The following is a 25653-nucleotide window of genomic DNA, read 5'->3' on the forward strand; positions in this document are numbered from 1 at the left end:
TAAAAACCATTTTAACCTTGGCTTAATTATCTTCCCAGTCTTTTCACAGGGCACTGGAACTGTTTTAGCACTCCCAAAAAAAGGGCTAGGTCTCCTGTGCTCACAAGCTGTACTGCAGATGGTTAAGGGAACATGGAAGAGGATCTCAATGGATGATCACAAGGGTCAGGCAGATTCATAGAATCTTAGAACTGGAAGAGACCTAAGGGTCATCTAGTCCAACCCCCCCGCAATTCATTATGGAGGAAGGTAACTCTTAAGATATTTGGGTCCCAAGTCGTGTACGGGAAACCGCTAGCTCATGAGCCTATTCAGGAGGGCCATGCCTCCCAAACTGAGGATGCATTGGCCATGTGAAGCCAAACCCACCTGCCTTACGATGTCAGATGTGGGGCAGGTAAAGCCACAGCTGCCCCATAGTGGATTTGCAAGCACCACCGACCAGCTGATCTGCTTGCAGATCAACCTAACAACTCTGTTTTGCATCGCTATTCCAAAATCTATTAATTGCTCACGTTTGAAAAATAGCTACATGCCTGAGGCACCATCATCAAGTGGCTAATTACAGGCGCCTCCAGGAATCTTGGAAGATCAGAACAGCTGCTGGATGTTACTAATGAATTGCAATGTTCACATTAGAGCAGTGAATCTTCACTTAAGTTTCCTCTCCTGTGTTCCATTAAACTCCCTGTTTCTCTGAGCTGGTAGGAGAGATTCCCAATGGAAGCAGCTCCCTGGTTCTCACGGTAACCTAAATGCTTACGATTGTGCTCCACTTTAAAGACCCATGTTCAAAGGGCCTGCTAAACCACTGGTGGAACCAGCATGGAGAAAGGACAGAGAGCCTGGGAGACCCAATCACCATTACTCTATTTTCGATCTCTCCCACCAATGTATGCTTAGGTTTATTTATCGAATTTCTGCTGATATGTTTACAGGGAAGGGCCACAGCTCAGTGGTAGAAAACATGCTTTGTACACTAAAGATCTCAAGGGTGATTCCCCAATGGGATCTCAAACTAGAGCTGTCTGAAGTCCTGGTGAACTGCTGCCAGTCTGTATAGACAATGTTGAGTTAAGTGGACCAGTCGCCTGATGTGGTAGAAGGCAGCTTCCAATGTCCCGCTTTATCTGAATTTGCACAGCTATGCAAAGTGCAATATTCTGATCTGCTAAAATAAGCACGGGGGTTATATAATTTCCCCTACTGATCAAGCCTCATCTGCATACTGTCCCAATTTGTTTTTCAGTCCAGCTGGCTCACGCCAGAGCGCTGGACCAAAAGATGCTCATATTTTTGGTCTCGTGCACTACCTCCTGCAATAGCTCGGGACCAAAAAACCAGCATCCCAATTTTGATCAGAGGGGTGTTGGAGGGTATGCATCGGAACTAGACATTCAAAAGTACAGTGGTATCTTGGGTTACAGACGCTTCAGGTTACAGACTCCACTAACCCAGAAATAGTACCTCGGGTTAAGAACTTTGCTTCAGGATGAGAACAGAAATTGCGTGGCGGCAGCGGGAGGCCCCATTAGCTCAGGTTAAAAACAGTTTCAGGTTAAGAACGGACCTCCGGAATGAATTAAGTTCTTAACCTGAGGTACCACTGTATACCACCATTCTTTGAACCTCAAAGAATCCTGGGTTTCTTTTTTTAAAAAAAATATATATATACAGAAATAAAAAATACATTTAACCACCCTGGTGATAACCGGGCCTCTTTTAACATGTCTCTGAGTCACATCTGTCCTTTCTTGAGGGGCCTACGATGACAGCAGGAAATTGTTCCAGATAAACGAGTCTCTCTCCCATCAGATTTCTGTGGACATAAATAACTTTGACTTGAGCACAAAGGGTCATTCTCAGACCACCCGTAGGGGCACATATTTAATGGCCCCCCTCTGCCCAAGCCCTGCCTTGAAACGGACTGTTTGCGTGGCTAGTTTTAACCTCTCTTAAAGCCAAGCAGCTAATGGGAGGAAACACGCGCACTCGAAATCCCACTCACTTGTTAGCAACTGCTTGCATAAACTCATCAATCAGGCTGTCGTACTGTTTCCCACGAACTCTCTTGTGCTTCAGGCCAATGTAGAGCGGATCGTTCAGGAGGGCCTGAAACGGAGTGAGAGAGAAAAAACAACAACGTCTGCCGGCCTGCTGCTTTTTGGCCCAGCAAGGTAGAAACTCATATTCAATCCATTCAGCAGGATGCCTGATCGTTACCCCCATTTCAGGCAGCTAACCCTAAATAAGACCCAACTCTGCGGGCTGTATGGTTTCTGTGCAATTAAACCAGCCCCCCCGAGGGGATAAAGCAAATGCAGATATATTTTGCAGTGTGAGGTCTTATTCTTGTCTCGGCGTTCTAGCGTAGCAATGGGATGGGGCTGTTTGGAACTTAAAACTGCCGCTATCATTAATGCCTGCCATTCAGAAGGTCGATACAGGAAGACTGCTTATTTGGAGATACAATGCACCTGTGACTCTGGAGAAATTGAAACAACAGAGCGTGTGCTTCTCCAGTGCCTATACTATAGAGACATTCGTATTAGCCTTATCTCCCCACTACTCCATAAATACCCAGGGCGCACAGGACAATTATATACCTCCCTGCTTTGGTCAGATACCAATCCTGCTCCAACATACAGTGTTGCCAGATTCTGCACAGCAGGGTTCAAAATTCGTCAGATGGTGACCTGTGCCACAAACTAGATTTAATGAACACTCACATCAGAGTGCTCTCTAAACTGATAGCTGTAGTCTTTTACATACTAATCTTTTATGCTCTTCCATATCTGTTTAATGTTCCTAACCCTTCTTTTGGATTCTTATAGTCTTTTAGAGATACCTTCTGTTTTAATACTTTTTTAGATTTCCAAAACGATTCTAAATTATTGTACTCCCACCCTACTTATGCTGGTCTATGACCGTAATAAAGATTTGATTGATTGATTGATAATGCTGTTCTCCAAAAAAATATGGTGCAGTCACATTTAGAATACCGTGTCACTTCCCTTTGAAAGGAATATTGTATAGAGATGGAAAAGGTTCAGGAAAGCTCAACCAGACTGATAAAGGGGATGGAGCAACTTCCCTTTGGAGAAAGGTCAGAGAGGAAGCTCAGAATGTTTTGTCAGTTGCTGGGAATCTCTAGCGGGAAGATTCGCACTCAGGTCCTGCTTTGGGGCTTCCCTTAGACATCTGGGCTAGATAGGCCTTTGAACTGATCCAGCGGGGGGGTTGTTCTTGTGATCTTGTGTCTTACTTTATATGAGATTCCCAACAGGCCAGTGGCAAGGTCAAGGCCTGCATAGCTGCAGGACCACATTGTTGTTTTCCCAAATGATTTTCCATCCCGGCCACCATGCTTGCTCCAAACTGGAACGTCCAGCACAGCTAATGACTCACAGGAAGGCCTGCCTCGGCTTTTAGCCTGGTGGGAAACAGGATCCTGGCTCAAAGCGAAGGAAACAGAAGCAGGTGTGATGACTAACCGGCCTCGGTGACTAAGTGGAACGGGATGCCGTTTGTACCCTGTAAAGACTTGGTAGCCGTATCAAAGGCAAGGGATGAAGGGGGCATCCCATCAACAGTCCCGTGACTTCCCTGTTGCTCCACGGACGGCTGGCCTGCAGGCGCTCCCACCTCATTGTTGCCGTTGTTTTCCAAAGCTGCAGGCGCACAGCTGTGCTCTATGGCCAGGAAGCGTAAAAGGGGATTCCCTGAGTCGTGACTCAAGTTCCTCTGTGCCATAATGAACTCCGCAGAGGAAAAAGGCAACATTTTATAGCAGTGTTTTCTGCGCAGACAAAGGGCACTAGGTTAAAGGAAGAGCCAGCTGTCTCCTGCTGTTAGAAAAATAGGGAATATATATAAATAAAAGAAAAGGTACCACTATCAAGGCCAAACCCAGGTTTTTCTGGATGGAACCAGGGCCTTTTTTGCAGCCTGAGCTCAGCTCTGGCACCTCTCAGGTGGGCACCATTGCCAGTCTAAGAGAAGAAGGGAGATGTTCATGGAGACCACCCCCTTCCCAGCTGTAACTCCACCTGAAATTAGCCTTGAAAACAGCCTTCTATTGGCTATTAGAGATGGCTTCCTGCTCCCCTAATTTGGAGGGTGGGGTGAGACCTCAGCCCCCAGCAAAGGCCACTTGTGGGCATATCCAAACCCATGAGCACCACATTATCAACCTGTGTGGTAAGCTGTCAAATGAAAAAGAGAGCGAGAGCAAGCTTTATTTTTAAAAAGAGCATTTTGTTGACTAAACTTGGACACATCAAAAAGCCGCGAGGTATTTACTGGCTAAAAGAAGAAGAGGGGGCAATCCCCCCAAAAAAACCCTCATTGCAGATGTCCTTTCTGGCACAAGCTAAAACTGCTGGAGTCGCAAAGCAGAAAACTGCTAACAGATGCAACCCTCTCATATTATTATCGCAAGAATTAGAGTGTGTGATCTGACAAACCGCTGAAATTAATTAGCCTCCAGCCACCCGCGGGGGGATTCTTCGTTTGCTGAAATATAATCTCTTCCAAGCAGACGTAGGGATGTGTTGGTTTCAGGAAGAGTAAAGGCTGTATCAGGCCTGGGCAGCCAAGGATCTTTTAAACTCCCCATTATCGCGCTGAAAGATGGAGCGGACCTCTTCAACTCCTGCTGGCTGGAAAGCTGTTTTGAGTTTTCAGCCAGCTGGATGGGAGAGCGTCCAGCATTTATCTTGAGCTCGCAATACCTGCTGCAATGTTTTAGATTCCAAGAGGTTCCGCAAGAGCTGGAAACTGTGCTACAATAGTCGCTTTGTGCCTGTGTGCGCATTCAGACAACCATCCAAACCCAAAGTATCTCGGGGACTGCCCTGGATTTCTGCATCCAAAATCTAATATTCTAAAGTACTCACATGTGTCGCAATACACATTATTAAACCCCTTTGCCAACAAAATTGGGCAGAAGTAAGATGGGGTGCAGTAAGTAAGGGAGCGGTAAGTAGGGACGTGGGTGGCGCTGTGGGTTAAACCACAGAGCCTAGGACTTGCCAATAAGAAGGTCGGCAGTTCAAATCCCTGCAACGGGGTGAGCTCCCATTGCTCGGCCCCTGCTCCTGCCAACCTAGCAGTTTGAAAGCACGTCAAAGTGCAAGTAGATAAATAGGTACCGCTCCGACGGGAAGGTAAACGGCGTTTCCGTGCGCTGCTCTGGTTCGCCAGAAGCGGCTTAGTCATGCTGGCCATATGACCCGGAAGCTGTACGCCGGCTCCCTTGGCCAATAAAGCGAGATGAGCGCCGCAACCCCAGAGTTGGTCACGACTGGACCTAATGGTCAGGGGTCCCTTTACCTTTACCTTTAAGATAGGTCAGGCCAATGGCCCATCTAGTCCTGCATCCTGATCTCACAGCAGCCAACCAGAGACCAATGGGAAGCCCAAAACTAGGACCTGAGGGCAACACTCACTCCTCCTGTAATTCACAGCAACTGATATTCAGAGGTATACTGTGCAAGGCTAACTGAATTTCCTGGGGCAGTGCCCCATACGCTCTAATGGACCAGCCTCCATTGACACACGCTTTACCTTGAGATTCCAGGATAGCAGCAAATGAAAATGAGCAAGTCAAACTCACCTCGTTGTCTGTGCCGACATCCAAAAGGACAGGAAGGCAATGTTGGGGATGGACGCCCCCACAAGCCGTGTAGAGAGCGAGTTTCCCGACAGGGATTCCCATGCCGTAGCTTCCCAGATCCCCCAGACCCAGAATCCTCTCTCCGTCTGTCACCACGATGGCCTGTGAGCAAAGAGAGAAGCCTGCTGTTAAAAAAAGCAGCATTTGATACGGCTTTGCAAAAGATTGTATTCCACAGGGTGAATGAAGGCGGACATCACATTTGCACAGCAGTGAGGCCATTCTAGAAGCGCCTTTGCCGCTTTCAGAGCCATTTTGTCCTCTCCGAAAGACTGGCGCTGCATGTTTGTAACGGGGGTGGGGGTGGGAATTGAGTATTGGTATGGCACTGATGGGCTAGTGCCTGTGACGTCACTGAGAGAACTCGCCACTGCCACCAACCCCCTTGGAGGCTTTGCAACTGCCTTAACATTTCTTTTCATGGTGAGTGAGCATATTGATGATGTCTGGCCCTTAAAAATAAAGAATGAGCGAATCCTACCCGACTCACAAGCAAAGCAGTGAAACGAATTGTAAAGCAGGAAAATGTGCAGACAAGGTCAACCTAAATCACTAAGGAACTTGAGCTACTCCCCCCATGAGGAAACCTAGCACATGTGCTGAGTGGTTAGCCCAAGGCAGAGGTTTTCAACCTTTTGGTGGCTAACAGATTGAGGTTTAATCCTGACAAGACAGAAGTACTGTTTTTGGGGGACAGGAGGCGGGCGGGTGTGGAGGACTTCCTGGTCCTGAATGGGGTAACTGTGCCCCCTGAAGGACCAGGTGCGCAGCCTGGGAGTCATTCTGGACTCGCAGCTGTCCATGGAGGCACAGATCAATTCTGTGTCCAGGGCAGCTGTTTATCAGCTCCATCTGGTATGCAGGCTGAGACCCTACCTGCCTGTGCACTGTCTCACCAGAGTGGTACATGCTTCGGTTATCTCCCACTTGGACTACTACAATGAGCTCTATGTGGGGCTACCTTTGAAGGTGACCCGGAAACTACAACTAATCCAGAATGCAGCAGCCAGACTGGTGACTGGGGGCGGCCGCCGAGACCATATAACACTGGTCTTGAAAGACCTACACTGGCTCCCAGTACGTTTCCGAGCACAATTCAAAGTGTTGGTGCTGACCTTTAAAGCCCTAAACGGCCTTGGTCCAGTATACCTGAAGGAGCGTCTCCACCTCCATCATTCTGCCCACACACTGAGGTCCAGTGCCGAGGGCCTTCTTGGTAGTGGCACCCGCCCTGTGGAACACCCTCCCACCAGATGTCAAAGAGAAAAATAACTACCAAACTTTTAGAAGACATCTAAAGGCAGCCCTGTTTAGGGAAGCTTTTAATGTTTATTAGATTATTGTATTTTAGTGTTTTGTTGGAAGCCGCCCAGAGTGGCTGGGGAAACCCAGCCAGATGGGCGGGGTATAAATAATAAATTATTATTATTTGGGGTCCACGGCTCCCTTGACCAACTGCATTCTTTCTCTGGCACCCCTGTGGGGCTCAGGAGACCAGTTATGGCACCCCTTGCCTGCAGAGCTGGCAGCCCCTCCCCAGCAGGAATGAGACGAAGGAAATAATGTAGGTATGTCGTGGGAAGTGATGCCTGTCCCAGTCTGCTTTTAAACACCCTTAAAAACTAAACAAAAACTGACTCCAGTTGCAGACCAGATGGAAAAAAAACCCCTCATAAATAAGGAAATAGGTGGATAGGAAATCTGCAAAGGGCATGAAAAGCACGGGTGCAAATGGGCTGAGAGTCCAGGATTGCCCTGCTTTTGCCTTTTTGCCTTTGAAGGGCAAAAAGGGACAAGAAGCAATTGCAACTTCAGGAAGTAATTTAATTTGCTTATTTTTCATACGTCTAGTTGGCAGGCTTTGAAATGATTTACTGTAGCCTTTATCACCCACAGGAAGTGCAAAACACAATTTAAAAGAGCTTTAATTCTGTTTTCCTTTTAAGTGGTGTAATTTAGCTCTTCTTATCCTCCAGCCTCTGGGACAAGCTCCAGTTTACAATTCGGTGCCCGGTGCAGCCCATAGCAAAAAAATAAATAAGAACTGAAATCAGAATCCAGGACATAGTTAACAAAAGGAGAATTGTGTGTTGCGTTTTTTTGTTTTTGTTTTTTGTCGAGTCCCCTCTCCTTGCTCTGGAACGCCATCAGCTTGTAGTCCTTGCTGCAATTAACCTAGAGCGATTTCCCAGTATTAAACCACCCCCCTGATAGCTGGGTCTAGTTTGGGGCTGGATCTGCAGATCGTGTTCCTTGGGTAAGCCACAAGAGCTATCTGAGAACATTTGACTTAAAGCATCTTTTATACTGCTCTTCACTCTGCTTAGAATTTCAGGGCTGGGTACCGCCATGTGCACTACAACAAAAATGCAACGAAAGAAGAAGACCCTTCAAAATTTAAAAATGGAGAATGGAAGAATGCAGGAGTCCTGCCCAACTTGCTAAACCATGGCTTGTGGCTTAGCACAGCAGTGGAGTCCTTCCAAGCTCAGTTGGCTAGAGAATAGTGCTGTTAAGGCCACAGGTTCGATCCCCATATGAGACAGCTATATATTCCTGCATTGCAAGGCGTTGGACTAGATCAGGCATAGGCAAACGCAGCCCTTCAGAAGTTTTGGGACTACAACTCCCATCATCCCTAGCTAACAGGACCAGTGGTCAGGGGTGATGGGAGTTGTAGTCCCAAAGCATCTGGAGAGCCGACTTTGCCTATGCCTGGACTAGGTGATGCCCAGAGTCCCTTCCATATGTACACTTCTATGATTCTAACAGGGATTGTGCACATAGGCATATCAGGGTGAGAGGACAGTGAATGCAAGACTACGAGACTGTCAGATATTTCATCAGATTTACCTGCTTTAGGGCGTAGGTGGAATGAGAAAAGCTGTGTTTACTTAGGAACAGAACAACAGACCTCACGAGGAATTTTTCCCTAGTTCAGAAGGAATTCGCTGTAAAATATTCTTAACATATTTCAGATGATTAAAGGGAGAATTCACTGGGGGATTTAAAAACTTCTGCCATATGGCTTGAGGGATTTTTTGTTGTTGTCGGAAGATAAATAGGCGTTGCTATCCACTCTAAAGCAATGAGCATCACCCAAGGGGACCGACGGCTTCCTTCTTTTCCAGGTCTGCCAGTCGTTTTCGGTTGCAAAAGTTATGCGGAAAGTTATCTACACGGGTAATCGCTTCTGACATGGGCGTGGGTGGAGGAAAGCTATTGTCTTTGTACATACACGGAAAATAAAAGCATGTGTGTGTATATTTGTGGGTTAGATTTGCTGGCTGAACTCTGCAGCGCATCTGTGTCCCATTGGACTCGTTATAAACACACTGCAGAACCAACCCCTTGCTCATCGGAAGTTTCCTCGTTGCACCTAATCAGGAGTTAGGTCAGGGGACATTCTCGGCGCAGAAACCAATTCAAAGCTAAAAAGCCAGACACAGAATGAGGTTAAGCAGACAGCAGGCCCCACATTCTCCAAGTCCTTTGTAACAGCGAAACCCTGATTAAAAGGGAATGATATACATTGGCTCTGTAATAGATGCATGCATTCAATTGGATCTGGGGTCTCTCAGCCCCATTGTCACTGTAAACTTGAAACAAATATTACTTTGAGAAAAGTAAGGTCGGTGTGGCTATCTGCTGATTAAAGGCATTTGAGCTGATTAACCATCTGCTGCTTAGCCAACTCAAGAACTGAACATTATTAAGTGTGCAGATTAGATTAAAGAAATTCAAACTGCTATCAAATTAAGTAAATGTGCATATAACCCAAAACACAAGCGCAGGTGCCTTTTTGACGTAGTGCAGAGATGACTTATAATTTAATATACCAAACCAGCTAGATGGAAAATCCACTTAGTTTTACAGTATTACAGCAACACAAAAGAATCAGGACAGGATAAGACTCTAAAAGTAACTCGACTCGGATCACCCCCAATTGTAGCTGAGCCCTGGCAGCTCGTGAATTCACAGCTTTGACTGAGTAATCCACGGTTTAAAACTTGAAATCCTAATTTAGGGAGTTGTTGCTTTCCATCTCACTCCATCTTGCTTTTAGCATTTATCCACTGCTGGGATGTGGGAACGCGATGGTTTGTGCGAGGTTCCCAACACCATTTTGGCACTAAAACCAACGTTTCAAAGCATTGCTCAAACCTGGATGGCTTTAAAAGCCTCTGGCTTGGCTGGGGCCCAGATCCATTAGGAGCTCCTGAATTGTGCCAACTGGTCATTATAGGAACAACTGTTCAGAAACTGGTGCCTGATTTTCCTCTTCTCTCCCTGTCCCTTTCCCCTCGCGTACTGTGTTTCTTTTAAGATTGCAAGTCTGTGGGGAGGGCCTGTTTTGCTTTGATTGCCTGTAAGCCCTTTTGGGAGTCTTGCTGGCTGAAGAACTGGGTGTTGTTGTTGTTTAGTCGTTTAGTCATGTCCGACTCTTCGTGACCCCATGGACCAGAGCAGGCCAGGCACTCCTGTCTTCCACTGCCTCCTGCCATTTGGTCAAACTCATGCTGGTAGCTTCCAGAACACTATCCAACCATCTCGTCCTCTGTCGTCCCCTTCTCCTTGTGCCCTCCATCTTTCCCAACATCAGGGTCTTTTCCAAATGCTCTAAATAAATAAATAAATGGGGCTTAGAGAAACCCGTGGACATTATCGGCTACTCGTCACGGCGGCTACGTACCACACCTGCACTGTCTCAGGCAGTATGCCCTTGAAAATATTCCTGCATTGCACAGGGTTGGACTGGATGACCCTTAATGTCCCTTCCAACTCTGCAATTCTATGATTCTATGAATATCGCAAGTGAAAATTGCAAGTGAGGAGAGCGCTGTTGCGCTCAGCTGCTGCTTGTGGGCTTCCCATAGGCATCTAGCTGGCCATGATAAAGACACCATGTTGAACGAGATGGGCCTTGCCTGATCCATAGAATCATAGAATCATGTAGTCCAACCCCCTTGCAATGCAGGAGTCTCAGCTAAAGCATCCATGACAAATGGCCATCCAACCTCTGGTTTAAAACCTCCAAGGAAGGAGAGTCTACAACCTCTTGAGGGAGACCGTTCCACAGTCAAACAGCTCTTACTGTCAGAAAGTTCTTCCTGATGTTTAGTCGGAATCTCCTTTTTTGTAACTTGAAGCTATTGGTTTGGGTCCTACCCTCTAGAACTGGAAAAAACCCCAAACTTACTCCATCTTCCATGTGACAGTCCTTGAGATGTTTGAAGATGGCTATCATATCTCCTAGGGACGCTGGTGGTGCTGTGGGTTAAACTACAGAGCCTAGGGCTTGCCGATCAGAATCCCCACGACGGGGTGAGCTCCCGTTGCTCGGTCCCTGCTCCTGCCAACCTAGCAGTTCGAAAGAACGTCAAAGTGCAGGTAGATAAATAGGTAGCACTCCAGCGGGAAGGTAAATGGCGTTTCCGTGTGCTGCTCTGGTTGGCCAGAAGTGGCTTAGTCATGCTGGCCACATGACCCAGAAGCTGTACGCCAGCTCCCTCGGCCAATAAAGCGAGATGAGCGCCGCAACCCCAGAATCGGCCACGACTGGACCTAATGGTCAGGGGTCCCTTTACCTTTTTATCATATCTCCTCTTAGTCTCCTCTTTTCCAAGCTAAACATACCCAACTCCCTCAAGCGTTCCTCATAAGGCTTGGTTCCCAGATCATCTTGGTTGCCCTCCAGCAGGGCTCTTGTTTATTTTCTTGGAGGGATGTTGGAGAAATCCAACGGAAACCCACAGTGGCCAATCAGATGCTTGTGAGAAACCCACAACCCCCGAGCACAACAACACTCTCTCTACTTTTGATTCCCAGCAGTCGGGCGCATAGTGCATCTAACACAAGTTGCTTTCTATACAGAATGGCAACCTCAGAGTTCTCCAGGTAGGACTGGGAATATCTCCTGTTTGAAATGTTGAGGAGCTGCTGTCAATCAGTGCAGACAATACCGAAGCTTGAGGGACTCAATGGTCTGACTTGGGAAAATGCCGTTTCTTGAATCCTGGATATATTCCTCCGACGTGGCTCTGGTTTCCTGCACCCGGTTTGCCTCTGTGCACTTTTGAACCAGGCTTTAGCCCCTGACAACAATCCCATGCCATACGGTCACCATAAATGACGTGGGAATTTAGCAAGCGTGGGACTGCAGAAAACAAAGGACCTCGCACTTTGATGGTAAATTTTGACGAAACCAGAGCAAATGCAATTGGGCATGCGCAACTCTACCACCCATGAGACGCAGTGTTTTAAGAATACCAAACCACAAATTAGCCTCATGACTGCTCTGAGCTTGATTTGCTTACACTCCTGAAAGTTACCATTCAGCTGTGCAAACTTGTAACTTGTAAATGGGGTCGTTTCTTGCAAAGCAGCCCCACAAGTGATCCTGGAGATATTGCTGGTGACTTGGCAAGTCTTCCCTATAAAGCTATTGACAGGCAGCATTTGCAAAAATGCTTTGTTTTTAATGGCACACTCCTATAACAGTAGATGCAAGTAAGTTGCAATTATTCAGTGATAAAGGAATGACGCGTGCTCGGAAGCAGCTGCTTCATTATCAGTTCACGTTCATTCCTGCAATAGGTGGGAGGAGCAGAAAGCACCATTGTACCTACTTGAAGAGTCAATTTGCTTGCCCGGTGTAGTCTCTGAATATTGCAAGATGGGAGTGTAGCATCTCAGAACATCCAGGGCCATCTGGAATACTTGAGAAAACTCAGCCTATCTGCCTATGCCCACTCTGGATTTCCATTCTTGGTCACACTTCTGCATGACAAAGAGATAGAACCCAGGAACTCACTTTTAGATATGTAATGGCTGAGCCTTGACACTAAAGCTAATTTCTGGGACAAAGCCCTCATAGGAACAACCCCAAATTCCTGAAGCTTTTTGCAGCTGGAATACATCACACACAAACATGAAATCTGCTCTAACAGCTCGAGATTTTGTAACCTCTTTAGTTTTTATTCAGCTAAAAATGAGTCAAGATACCCATTGCATACCCCACAACTGTCTCAAAAAAACAGGGACATCCTGGTTTTTTTTAGTCACGTGAGCTTGGGAGCCATTTTGGTTGCTGAGATCTTGCCTGGAGAAAAGTGTTTTTTGGGGGGGGGACCATGATCTCATGCAGCACTCCAAAACACAAACTTTTGGGGTGCGGCCATTTGGGTTGCTGTGATCTCATAGCGCCCAGATCTCATAGCGCCCCAAAGCACATCTTTGGGGCTTTGTGATCTCGAGTGGATCACATGACCCACATGGGAACACAGACGGGAAGACACGCGTCTTGGTTTGGGGAGCCCACATGTGGGAGCATATTCCATTACCTTTATGTTTTCTTCAGGCCATGAGTCCAGCATCGTTGCAATATGTCCTTTATCGTGAATGGTAATGAACAGCCCCCTGGAGGAGAGGAAAAAAGAACAAAGCAATCACAGTCTAAGAAAAGTTGCGATGCTCAGGAGTTGTAGTGCTGTTTAGGGGGAATAAAGGCTACATTGGTGTGCAAAAACAAGAAACATAAACAATTGCATCTTTCATGCAATTGTTGAACCAGGAGTGGGGAATCCCAGTCTCTCTCCCGCCCCCCGCTAATATATGAATCAATATGGAAGTCTCCACTGGTGCCAATGAAGGATGCCCTACCAATGCAGCAAATAGTAGATTTTTTGGGGGGGGGGAGGCATTGCAGAGACCACAGGAGGTATGGAGGAAGAGCTAAACCCTCTCTCTCTTCTCACACCTGATGGTTCCACTACTGCTCAGGTTCTTCCTGCTTCAGCTGCTTGTTTTGGTTTGGTTTTTTTTTAAACAACAACAATGCACTTTAAATGCATTCATGCAATTAACATCTTACCTGGTTTGGCTCTAACTCCTAGAAGAGTTTTGCTGGCTCTGAAATTTTGATATATATGTATATGATTCTATACCTCTGAGCGTATATACAGTGGACGCTCGGGTTGCGAACATGATCCATGCAGGCAGGATGCACGTTCTCAACCCGCAGCGTCCGCAACCCACAGCGGTGTATCTGTGCATGCACATGTTGCGATTTGGCACTTCTGCGCATGCACAAAGCGTGATTTAGCACTTCTGCACATGCACAACCGCCGAAACCCAGAAGTAACCGGTTCCGGTACTTCCGGGTTTTGGTGGTCCGCAATCCAAAAAAACGCAACCTGAAGCGTCTGTAACCCAAGGTATGACTGTATATATATTGCCATTCTTCACTCCTGCTTCCCTTGTTTTCGTTAAATCTGCAAATTCCTGTCTGCTCTGTGTAACGCAATGCACGATTTAATGATGCATCCCCTCAGCAATACATTAAAAACAACAACCTTGGATAAGGGATTCATGGTTTTGTTTCCAGTAATGAAAACTCCCCAAAAATGTATGCAATGAAGCATGGGTCTCCAGAGAGCCTTTCCAAAGAGCCACTCCCATCGTTCGCTATGTTTGCAGATATTCTTTCTGAGATCGCCAAGGCAAGTGCATTAGGCCCTGAAATTTGAAAACCAAACATTTGTAATTGTTTAGCTCTTTGGGGGGAAGGCTTAAGCTAACAAGCACTCCTCCTGACAAAGGGCCAGTAATGACAGAGGGCTGAGCCTGCACTTCATTTCTCCAAGCACAGATCATAATTAACCATCTGAGGGGTTGAAGTAATGGCAGTGACTAATTGCCGCTTTTTATGGGTTGGCTCTCACATGTACATGCAAAGGCTTGGCTAATTGTTACATGGTTTTGTTTTCTGTTCTTTAAAAAAACCAAATAGCCAATAATTTCTTTCCTCCTGCAAGTACTCTTAATGTGAAGTGGAGGAAGAAGAGGAGAATGGGGAACTAGACAAGAGAGTCAAGATGGATTTGTCTTGAAATAATTTGCAAGCACAAAGCAGAAGATAATAAGCCACCTACGGGACTGCCTCTCCTGATATGTCCCACAGAGGAACTTACGGTCTTCAAATAAAAACATCCTGAAGGTCCCAGGCCTCAGAGAGGTTAGAATGGCCTCAACTAGAGCCAGGGCTTTCTCGGCTGCGGCTCCAATCTGGTGGAACACTCTGTCACAAGAGACTAGGGCCCTGCGGGACTTGACATCTTTCCGCAGGGCCTGCAAGACAGACCACCAGGCCTTTGGTCAGGGCGCAGCCTGACTCCCTCCTTTGGCAATCTGCACAGAATTTTTACTTAATGGTTGCCATCAATTTGATTTTAATTAATTTTTATAATGAAATATTTTTAGAATGTTCATTATTTAATTGTTGTTAGCTGCCCTGAGCCCGGCTTCGGCTAGGGAGGGCGGGATATAAATAAAATTTATTATTATTATTATTATTATTATTATTATTATTATTATTATTATTATTACTACTACTACCTTTCTTTGCTGAGAAACCATCTTAAGCTGCCATCGCATGTTTTAAGCCAGACCTTCGAATGAGAGCGAAAGGAGCCATTTCCAAGGCATTTTTATGAATCCACTGCAAAAACACACACCTTAAACCACGAGGATCTCAAGGTCCATATAGTTAAAGCTATGGTTTTCCCAGTAGTGATGTATGGAAGTGAGAGCTGGACCATAAAGAATACTGATCGCCAAAGCATTGATGCTTTTGAATTATGGTGCTGGAGGAGACTCTTGAGAGTCCCATGGACTGCAAGAAGATCAAACCTATCCATTCTGAAGGAAATCAGCCCTGAGTGCTCACTGGAAGGACAGATCCTGAAGCTGAAGTTCCAATACTTTGGCCACCTCATGAGAAGAGAAGACTCCCTGGAAAAGACCCTGATGCTGGGAAAGATGGAGGGCGCAAGGAGAAGGGGACGGCAGAGGACGAGATGGTTGGACAGTGTTCTCAAAGCTACCAGCATGAGTTTGACCAAACTGCGGGAGGCAGTGGGAGACAGGAGTGCCTGGTGTGCTCTGGTCCATGGGGTCACAAAGAGTCGGACACGACTAAACGACTAAACAACAACAACAGGCTTTAATTGTGGCTTCCTGGCTTATTTCTTTTCTTCACCCTGTGTAGGAGCAAAGCAGAAGTGATCGGGGAGCGCGCATCAGAAACCGCGATAAGCAAGAAAGCCAGATTTATTGTGCCATGCGAAGGCGGCCAATGAAGACAAAAGTTTTTTTGCAAGTTGGCTAGAGGTGATGGGTCATATGGGGTGTAGTCTTTGGCAGAAATCATTTAGCTTCTTGAGAGAAATAACTGCTTCAGTGGCTGGAAGCATACAGAAAGCAGATGTATCTGAAGAAAGGAAGCCTTTTTTATGAAAGGAAACTAAAGAAGTGGGGAAAGGAATTTTGGCTCCCTTTCCCATAAACATGAAACCCACATATCTCAGGAATGGCTCCCTCCTGTTGCAACAACCCTCTTCCCATAACAGTAAAAAAAGAGAGGGGGAAAAAGATGATCTTTCAATCCAGCTAGAATTTTATTGCCAATGAAGAAAATTGCTAGTCGTAGCATTGTGCTCTCTGTCTGTTCTTGAAATCAGCTTAATGAATGTATTGGGATAACTAGCTAAGTGTTTCCAGTATATAAACAATGCTGTCTCTGTAAAGATCCAGCACAGATCTAACTTGCCTGATCATAGTTAGGAGACTATGATCAGGAGGAGACAGGGAGTTCATGAGTTCCCTCCCTGCTTCACGGATCTTTCAAAATCAGATTATATGGCAGGACGGAAGGAGTACAGACACGGGGTGTGTGTGTGTCTGTGTGTACAGTGGTACCTCAGGTTACAGACGCTTCAGGTTACAGACTCCGCTAACCCAGAAATAATATCTACGGTTAAGAACTTTGCTTCAGGATGAGAACAGGATGTGGCGGAGGCGGGAGGCCCCATTAGCTAAAGTGGTACCTCAGGCTAAGAACAGTTTCAGGTTAAGAACGGACCTCCAGAACGAATTAAGTTCTTAACCCGAGGTACCACTGTATTCTGCAACATGTCACTGACACAGTAACAGTGCACTAGAAATGGATTTATATTGGACTGTCCACATATCACGCTCTTTATTTGTTGTTCTACAATGTTCCCTCGGGACCATCTGCATGCGAAAGCAGCTGCTGTGTCACTGAGCTACAGCCCAGTACCATGGAGAATGGGGTTAACAAACTCTTCTCCTCTGCCTCAATTCAAACTGGAGTGGATCGGTGCAGCTATCCCTTCAGGCTTTGCAGAACTGGAGGGAAAGACACAGAACATCCCTGGTTCGGTCCCAGGCATCTTGTGGTAGAGCTGGGAGAGGCTTCTGTCTGAAACTAATCGGTTCTGATTTTTTTGTGGTTTTCCCTAACCCGTTCTGATTTTGTCAACTGCAGCGATCAGAGAGCCAGCATTATATCCTCACCAGGCCAAATCTGACTGGACAAGAACTTTTCTAAGGAAGGAAGAAAAATGCTTAACATAAACAAGAAGAGCATTATTTCTCAAGTGAAAACCACCCCTTTTAATCGCGATAAAAGAGGAAGTTTCCAGGGGGTCGAGAAACAGATAATTGGGAAAAGATGTCTTGGGAAGGCAGCTTCCAAAAGAGCTGGAATTATTGGCAGAACTTTTGCAGAGGAAGTCTTGTCTTCTTTGTCAATTAGGAAAACAACTGCACTTTGAGGAGCTAGTAGCAGGTGAGGGGAACCCGTGCCCCCCGCCCAGACCTTGTGGGACACCTGCTCTTATCAGTCCCACCCACCATGGCCAACATCCCAGGAACCCCCAAAGGAAGAAGGCTCAGAGCCCGGGAAGCAGTGGTGGGACAATGATGAGTGAGAAGAGGGAGAAGAGGGAGGAGACTGGGAAGAGGAGGAGTCAGAAGCTGAAGAGATAACAGGGCTTAGTGAGCTGGGAGAGTCTGTGCCAGAGAGAAGTCCAGAATCAGAGGCAGAAGCTGAAGCAGCGGAGAGGGATGAGGGAGGACAAGAGGCAGAGATGAGTCAGGCTGGTGCAGAGTCACAGATGTCCCCCCTCCTGCTGCAACAAGCTTCCCTTCCCCCCTGGTCTCCCAGAACCAGAAGAGGCAGGAAGAGGGAAGAGCAGAGACACACACAGGCACAAGTCTCAGATTGCTTAGGAAGGACCCTGGAGAGATGGAGACTTGGGCAGCTGTGGGGAGGCAAGGACCTTCAGTCTCCACAACTGCCTCATAGGGGCAAGACCTACTAAGAAGAGAAGAGTTTGGATTTTATATCCCGCTTTATCACTACCCTAAGGAGTCTCAAAGCGGCTAACATTCTCCTTTCTCTTCCTCCCCCACAACAAACACTCTGTGAGGTGAGTGGGGCTGAGAGACTTCAGAGAAGTGTGACTAGCCCAAGGTCACCCAGCAGTTGCATGTGGAGGAGTGGGGAAGCGAACCCGGTTCACCAGATTACGAGTCTACCGCTCTTAACCACTACACCACACTGGCTCTCTAAGAAGAGTTGCTGTGCTCTCTAGGCCTGGCACTCCTGAGCAGACTTTTACTCAGTGTGATTTATTGCTGGCTCATGCCTAAGAAGCGAGATGTATTCAATGAAATAGCAAAAGCCTCAGTTACATTTGTGTACTGAAAGCAACAACAGTGAATGCCAACTGTATTTACTGGATTGACTTCTGTTCTGGGTATGGGACACAGTGGCGGAGCTCCGCCACTGGGGGGTGGAGAGCAGGTGGGGGTGGGGCTGGCACGCATCCCGGGGGTGTGGCGCTCAGGCAGGGGGCAGCCGCAATGGCACCCCACCGGGACTGCGCTCCCCCCGGACTCCTCTTCCTCCGCCAGTGATGGGACAAAATAGGCGAACACCAGCAATTTCTGCTCGTTTCTTTGAATTCTCTGACACTCCTACTTCTGAGATTACAAAATGGCTCATAATCTATTGGTAGTGCAAACTGGGAATATAATGATAGCCTCCCCAAGCCTGGTCCCATCCAGATTTTTTCCATTACAGTTCCCATCAGGCCCAGCTGGTCTAATGGGAGTTGTAGTCCAAAACATCTGGAGGGCACCAGGTTTGGAAAGGCTGGCCATGGGAAGAAAGCCTGAAATGGACACAGCCAGATGTAATTTGATTCAGATTTATAAACCGGCCATTGCTAATGGAATCCAGGGGAGAACTGGTTACCTGATATACGAAATTGGAAAGTTGAAAAAACAGCTGGTTATACCTCTGCATTCTGCACAACAGGCACAATTATTCTGTATTATTAATTATACACTTAGCATTCTACTAAGAGCTGTACTAAGAATAAAACTGGCAGGTCTCTAACAGAATGGCTGATAATCTCCATAAAGCAAGCCAAGAGGGTGTAGCCATTGTTATACTGAATATATTCATTCCATGTTTTTCCTATTAATTGTCTAAGGCTGCTTACATTAGCAATGTAAAACCCATAAACCAACCATAAAGCAATAGAGACACCATCCAATAAAAACAAGGGTTAAAGCCAACAGCAGGAAGGCAAAAACAACAAAAGCATTAGAACCAGCAGCAAGCTCAACGGCAGGAGAATAAAATGAGCTTTACCTGGGGCCTGAAAAGTGAGCAGTATAGTCACCAGGAACACTTGCCTGGGGGGAGTTTTCCAAAATTGGGGTGCCACCACTGAAAAGGCCCTGTCTTCAACAAACACCTGCCTAACCCCTGATGGAAGGGTCACCGGAAGCAGGGCCTCTGAGGATGATCTCAGAGAAAAGGCAGGTTCATATTAAGAGATGATCCTTCAGGAACTAGCCATTATGGTCAGTCTCCAGTTCTGGAAGTGTTACGCTTCTGAATACTGAAGCAGAAGTGGGCAGAGTGCTGTGGCACTCATATCCTTCTTCTAGGCTTCCCACAGCCATCTGGTGAAAAGAGGTTGCTGGGGTCGTTTGGCCTAATCCAGCAGGACTCTTCTCCAGTCAATGTTCACAAAGCAATGTGGGGTTAGTTTAAGAAGATTGTGAAACAAATCCAATACATATCAAAGGAGTTCCCTCTTCCTCAGGGGTTACTTTTAAAAGCACGGGGAATCAGGAGGCCGAGCGGCTCGCCTCCGCAGCGCCGCTTGTGGAAAATGGAGTCCTGCCTCCATTATGACTTTGAGGATGAATGGGAACCCTTTACAAAGTATCTGAAGACGCAACAAAGCGAACTGGACTCCTTGGCCGGTTTTGAATAAACATTCACAAACTTTTTATTGATAATAATCAGCTAAATAGTTTGAGGATCTATACAACTTTGTAACATGCAGAAAACAGCAGTCTCAGAGAAACCAAAGACAGGAACCGAGGGAAGTCGGGGGGTGGGGGCGGGTGGGTTTTGGGGGGGGGAGGAAAAATGGGGGGGAAAACAAGGATGATATGTTTTTGGATAATATGTCTTGTTTTAATTTTGAATAAAAAAACTAAAAATAAAATAAAAGCACGGAGAATCTATACCAAGGATGAGTAACCTGTGGTTTTCCAAAAGTTGCTGCCCGCGTAAGAACAGCCTGCTGGAGCAGTTGGGATCATAGAGTTGGAAGGGACCACGAGGGTCATCTAGTCCAACCCCCTAGTCTATTGCCCAACGTGGGGCTTGGACTCAGAACTCTGAGATTATGGGTTTCATGATCTGCCAGTGGAGAGTTGCCCATATCGTCCAGCACTTTGTTCTCCCAGCGGCCAACCAGACGCCACTCCTGGAAAGCTTGCAAGCTGAATCGGAGTGCAACAGTGCTCTTCCTAGCTGTGATTCCCAGCAACTGGAATCTGATAGTACTGTCCTATCTCAACGGGGACAATGTTCCACAGTACAGGGGCAGCCACAGTGAAGGCCCCGCTGAAATAGAAGGGGCTTCTGATATTTTAGGGAGCTGGAGGGTAAATCCTCCCACAGAATGCAGTGACCTAGTGTCTTGAAAAGTTTGCTCCCCTGGCCCTACTTGACCTTTCCTTATAAAAGGAAGCAGGAAGAAGCTGCTGGCAGGCTGATTGACAGCTCTTGTTAAGGGCTCTTTGGCTGTCCTAAACCTGCCAATCTAGGCCACCTTTGCCTTGCTCCGCCCTGACTCTTGCGAAGTTTGCTACCCAGGTGCCAGCAAGTCCCCTGCCCATGGTCTGCAGGCACGGTTCGCACGCGTAGCAATTTCTGTCTCCTGACGCAGCAAAAAGGGATTTGCTGAACCAGCCCTCATGACAAACCACACAGCAAACGCTGTTTACCCCCCAAGTGTTGAACAGCAAGACAACAAGAATCTTAAAGGTTATGGAACTGACGGAGGAGGGCTCAAGTGAGAATGTTTTTGCAGTTAAATTTAGCTAGATTGCACTGTCCTGTTCTTGAACAAAACGGCTCTTGTTTTGCAGGAATTCTCCCCAGCATGCCATTAAGCAAACACATGCAAACTGTTTTTGATAGCTGCATCGTTTGATCAAGAATCGCGAAGGGTGTTTCTTTTTTTTTCTTGAGGGCCACCCACATTAAGAGGCGTACCAACGACAAAAGGAACATTCGTTTCCAATTAAGCATGGGGTGGCGGGTGGGATGGCACAATGATGGGGTAAGAGAGATAAAAATAGTCCCGTCTACTCACCGAGGCCTTCTGAAAGCCAGCCCATACTGCTGACAGGCCAAGCCGACGGTGGGAGTGTATACTATAGGCATGAATCTTTCTATGTCCGACGTGAGGACCCGGTAGAACAGCTTCTCATTTCGGTCTTGGAGCGTCATCAGGATGATATACCTGGCAGGGGGCAGGGGGAAGAGGTAGAAGAAAAGCATAAGGAAAAGAGAGGCATTGTTGGTACTAATCAGAGGCAATGGAGCCAGTTCTCTGCCAGATTTGGGGGGGGGGGAACTTCCGCCATCTCAACCCATACTTCTTATAGCTGCTATTAGGCAAGAGGTTCCATGTTCAATCTCTGGTACCCCCAGGTAGGGCTAAGAGAGCCTTACTCCCAGGTAAGTGAGCACAGGACTACAGCCTAAGAGCTCCTTGCCCCTCCCCAGTCCTCGGAAAACCAAAGCAAATTACAGAGAGATGTAAATGTGGGATGTAAACACAGGAGCAGTCAATGACAACATTCCTAGAGTGTACATGTTAGAACATGGGGAGGGATGTCTGTCTAGCAAGCAGGTAAACTTCCTGGGGATGGACTTCCTCCGCATGTGACCAGAGGTGGGTGTGGCCTCACCTGTGCAGGTAATGACAAAAGCACAGGGCAGGCAGTCACTCTCTCTCTCTGCCATCTTCTTTCGATGAGGAAACATCTAAGGATGCTCTCTTGGCTCCCAGCAAAGAGAGGAGATAAGGACTATCTTGCTTGTGATGGGATGATGAGCTGCTTGTGCGTGAAATTCCTAGTCCCTCAGAGTTTGGCTAAGTCCACAAACCTCTGTCTGTAACGGAGCTCCTTAAGCATGGCTCCGTCAGTCGCTTGTAGAATCCGACAGTGGGCGTTTACGGAACTTCTTCCAGCATAAAAGTTCCTTAACAGAAACGCGTCTTCTGGACTCTCGGCGCGACAGTTTCCGGCGAGGAGTGGGTGTCCCTATAGGAGGTCCTGAAACCTCCCCACTGTTTTCGCTAGAAGTGTCTCTGAGCCATCCCTCCGACTCACTTTCCCTTGGAGCTCCTCCTCTCCCCCTGCTGGTTCCCTCCTCAGCTGATAAGTCTCTCTCAGCCTCTGTGAGCCCTTTCACCTCCTGTTTTTCCGATGGCAGTTCCCTGACATTGCTACAAGATAGATTCTAAATGTATTTTACCTTTTTAAGCCTGTCGGCCTTCTGGGATCATATTGTGAACAGAACGTGAGTAAACTCTTTTATACTTTTATAAAGACTGTGTTATGTCTTGTATTTTAAGAGGGAACAAAGGGGAAATTACCAGAGTAATTATTATAGAGGTTCTAGCGAACCTGTGCACACGTTACCGTTGCGAACTTAAAGGGGAATGTCTATAAACTCTGCTGATATTTTGGGAACTTGTTAGCACAAGTTGGATAAGGATATAATTAGTCAATATATCCTCTCCTGCGCCCCAGAACATTCCCACAGTAAAGATGGTACGATAAATTACCATATTTTTCGCTCCATAGGGCGCACCGGACCATAGGGCACACCTAGTTTTTAGGGGGGGGGAAATAAAGGGGGGAAATATTTCCGCGCCCCCCCCGGTCCAGGAGCGGCGGCAAGATTGCGCGCAACCTCGCCGCCGCTCCCGGAGCTTGCAGGGCTGGGGGTGGGGAAGCCCGAGCTTCCCCCGACCCCAGAACAGGCAGCTATCCGCAAGGCTTGCGGATAGCTGCCTGAAGAGCGAGAGGGGTCGGTGCGCCCCGACCCCTCTCGCTCTCCAGGCTTCAGCAAAAGCCTGCATTCGCTCCATAGGACGCACACACATTTCCCCTTCAGTTTTGGAGGGGGGAAAGTGCATCCTATAGAGCGAAAAATACGGTATGCAAAGCAAGAGAAGCTGTAGCTTCTGTGCAATTGTGTTTATTTATTATTAACTCCTCGCTGAGTTGCGGGTGGGTGGGTGGGGTGAACATCCCTCCATCCTCTAACCAGAGAAAGGCTACCTGCCAGTCTTATTACGTGGTGAGGAATACAGAGCTATTGGTGTTGGAGAAGGGATTGCGAGAGCATCGTGCATGAAGCCATGTGAGATCAAGGTGAATTGAAAGAAGGAAAGCGATGGCAACTCCACAAGCAATAATAAGGATATGGTAGGGGGATGGTCCCCATTTCATTTCAGGCTGGAAGCAGAAACATTGGCTGCATTGAAAGCAACTACCCTTTCCTACTCTGCCTCCTCTGCAATACGCTAGTGTATAAAGCTCTAAATCACTTAGGCCCCAAATATCCGTGAGACCACCTCCTTCTCTTAGAGACCACCTCCTTCCTTTTGGGTGTTGCGATCAGCAGAGGAGGTCCTCTTGGCAGTTCCAACACCCTTAGAAGCCTGGGGTGGTGCTGGCCCAGGAGAGGGCCTTCTCTGTGGTAGCCCCTAAGTTGGGGAACTCTCTCCTCAAAGAGGTGCACCTGGGACCTCCATTGCACAACTTTCATAGTATGCAGAATATGCACCTATTTATCCTGATCTTTGAGATATATTTCTTCCCTGAGATATATATGTTTGAACCCACTCTAGTTGCACTTGCCATTTCTTTTAAACTGTTTTTAATGGTGACCCGTCCTGGGACCTTCTAACCACTGTCAACCATCTGCTATTGCAAAAAATGTAAGGCATGCTGTCATATTGCAAGTTTCTCTGCAGAGTTCTTCGGGGTGAGCAACCTTATCTTACTTGCATCCTTCCTAATGTTTAGCTCCGGCCACAGCCCCTTGCCTAGCGCTCTCTCCTCACATCTTGCTTACTTGTCTAGATCGCTGGATTTGGTCTCGTAGCTTTTGAGGACGCGGAGAACTTGAACGTCTTGGCTCAGGAAGCAAGGAGGGAGCAGGCCATGGATTCCCAGCTGAAGCCTCTCTTCGAGGGTAAAGGCCATTCCCTAGGAAGGAAGAGAGGATGTGTTGAAGCAGTTATGGAATGGAGAGGCTCTCTTAACAGAAAGGAAGTATTATTAGATTTCCACTTTGGTGGACTCTCTTTGGGATACACCACAAAGAAGAAGAACTTATCGGGAGGCATTTTGAGTCCTCCACCCCTCTTGCATTCTCACAACAACCCTGTGAGGTGAGTGAAGCCGAGAGAACTGAGCCAGCCTAAACTCTATGTCAGGGATGGAGCAACTCTGGACTACAACTCCCATCATCCCTGACCACTGGCCGCGATGGCTGGGGGATGATGGGAGTTGGAGTGCAACAACACCTGGGGGATGGTCACAGCTTCCTCACTCTTGACACAGGGTGCTTCCAAACAACCTTTTTATTGAACGTTCATTCTGATTTGTCTGCAGGGAGATCAGAGGACACTGGACTCAGCTATACGGCTGCAAATAAATTGTTTTAAGCGTGTTTTAAGTGCAAGATACAAGGTGAAACTAGATGGCCTTATGGAAAATTCAAATATTTTTTTTAAAACACTTTAAAAAAGCATTTTCAAAGTAGTTTTTATATGTGTCTAGATTCCACCACTGGCTACTGAACGAGTGCACATTCTGCTTTGTTTCCAATGCACTGTTCCACCCCATACTTTCTAATGTATTTCCCCATTACTTTCCTTACAGCAGAAAGTCCGACCTTTCGGGAAAGGAGATTGGTTGCGAATGAGCACCCAATCATCAATGGTTGTGCAATTGACCAGGGGTAGCTCGGTTGGTAGAGCATGAGCCTCTTAATCTCAGGGTTGTGGGTTCAAGCCCCATGCTGGGCAAAAGATTCCTGCATTACACAGGTTGGACCACATGATCTTTGTGGTGCCTTCCAATTCTACAGTTCTATGATTCTAATCTGAATTTGCCAGTATGTCCTATTTTTAAATCTCACCCAAAACCAACATCACCTTGGAAGTGCTCACAGACTTCAAAATGGTTCATATCCCTGTTCAGCCATGAATCTCACTGGCTGAAGCCCAGGTTTTTTTAAGGATTTTGCTTCATGTGGTCAACCATTCCTGTTTTTATTTGTTTACAATAAATAAAAGCTCAGTTTCTACATGTCTTCTCTAAGTAAAACTTAGCAGGCTGCCATTCAATAGGTCTGCTTTTGAGAAGAACTAACATCTGCTACAAATCCAGTGTTTTGCAAGAAACAAGAGGAATTAATCATAACAACATGATAGGGCTTGCTACGCTTCCGAGTGCTATGCAATAAATTTGTTATCACAGCATGCTAGGGTTATAAATCAGATTGTAGAGAGATACACATAATTCTACATGGTTTTCTGATATCACCCTCAAACTCAGGCAAATAGGGATTGCAACAGATTCCCTTCTTCTATTCGATGAGTCACAAATCTTCTCTCTCATCAAACAGAGGCTGCTAGGTCATGAAATCCAAAAACTACCAGACTTTTGTATGTTCATCTGCTTACTTAGGATTGCAGCCCCACCAT

The 25653-nt window shown here is 46.8% G+C and overlaps 1 protein-coding gene across 2 annotated transcripts in view; it reads right to left on the bottom strand.

Moving 5' to 3' along the window:
* The window catches only part of ME3 (malic enzyme 3), an 85947-nt gene that overhangs the window by 20314 nt on the left and 39980 nt on the right, over positions 1 to 25653 (bottom strand). The window contains exons 3-7 of one of the 2 annotated variants that reach the window (XM_053385537.1): positions 24015 to 24148; positions 21232 to 21381; positions 13021 to 13096; positions 5618 to 5779; positions 2009 to 2112 (exon numbers count right to left, since the gene is read on the bottom strand). In XM_053385537.1, the coding sequence (XP_053241512.1) occupies positions 2009 to 2112; positions 5618 to 5779; positions 13021 to 13096; positions 21232 to 21381; positions 24015 to 24148 (626 nt within the window). The remainder of the gene's footprint in view (positions 1 to 2008; positions 2113 to 5617; positions 5780 to 13020; positions 13097 to 21231; positions 21382 to 24014; positions 24149 to 25653) is intronic. The other variant, XM_053385539.1, reaches the window with a different exon arrangement.

Source organism: Podarcis raffonei, chromosome 4, assembly GCF_027172205.1.
Source record: "Podarcis raffonei isolate rPodRaf1 chromosome 4, rPodRaf1.pri, whole genome shotgun sequence".
NCBI classification, from domain to species: domain Eukaryota; kingdom Metazoa; phylum Chordata; class Lepidosauria; order Squamata; family Lacertidae; genus Podarcis; species Podarcis raffonei.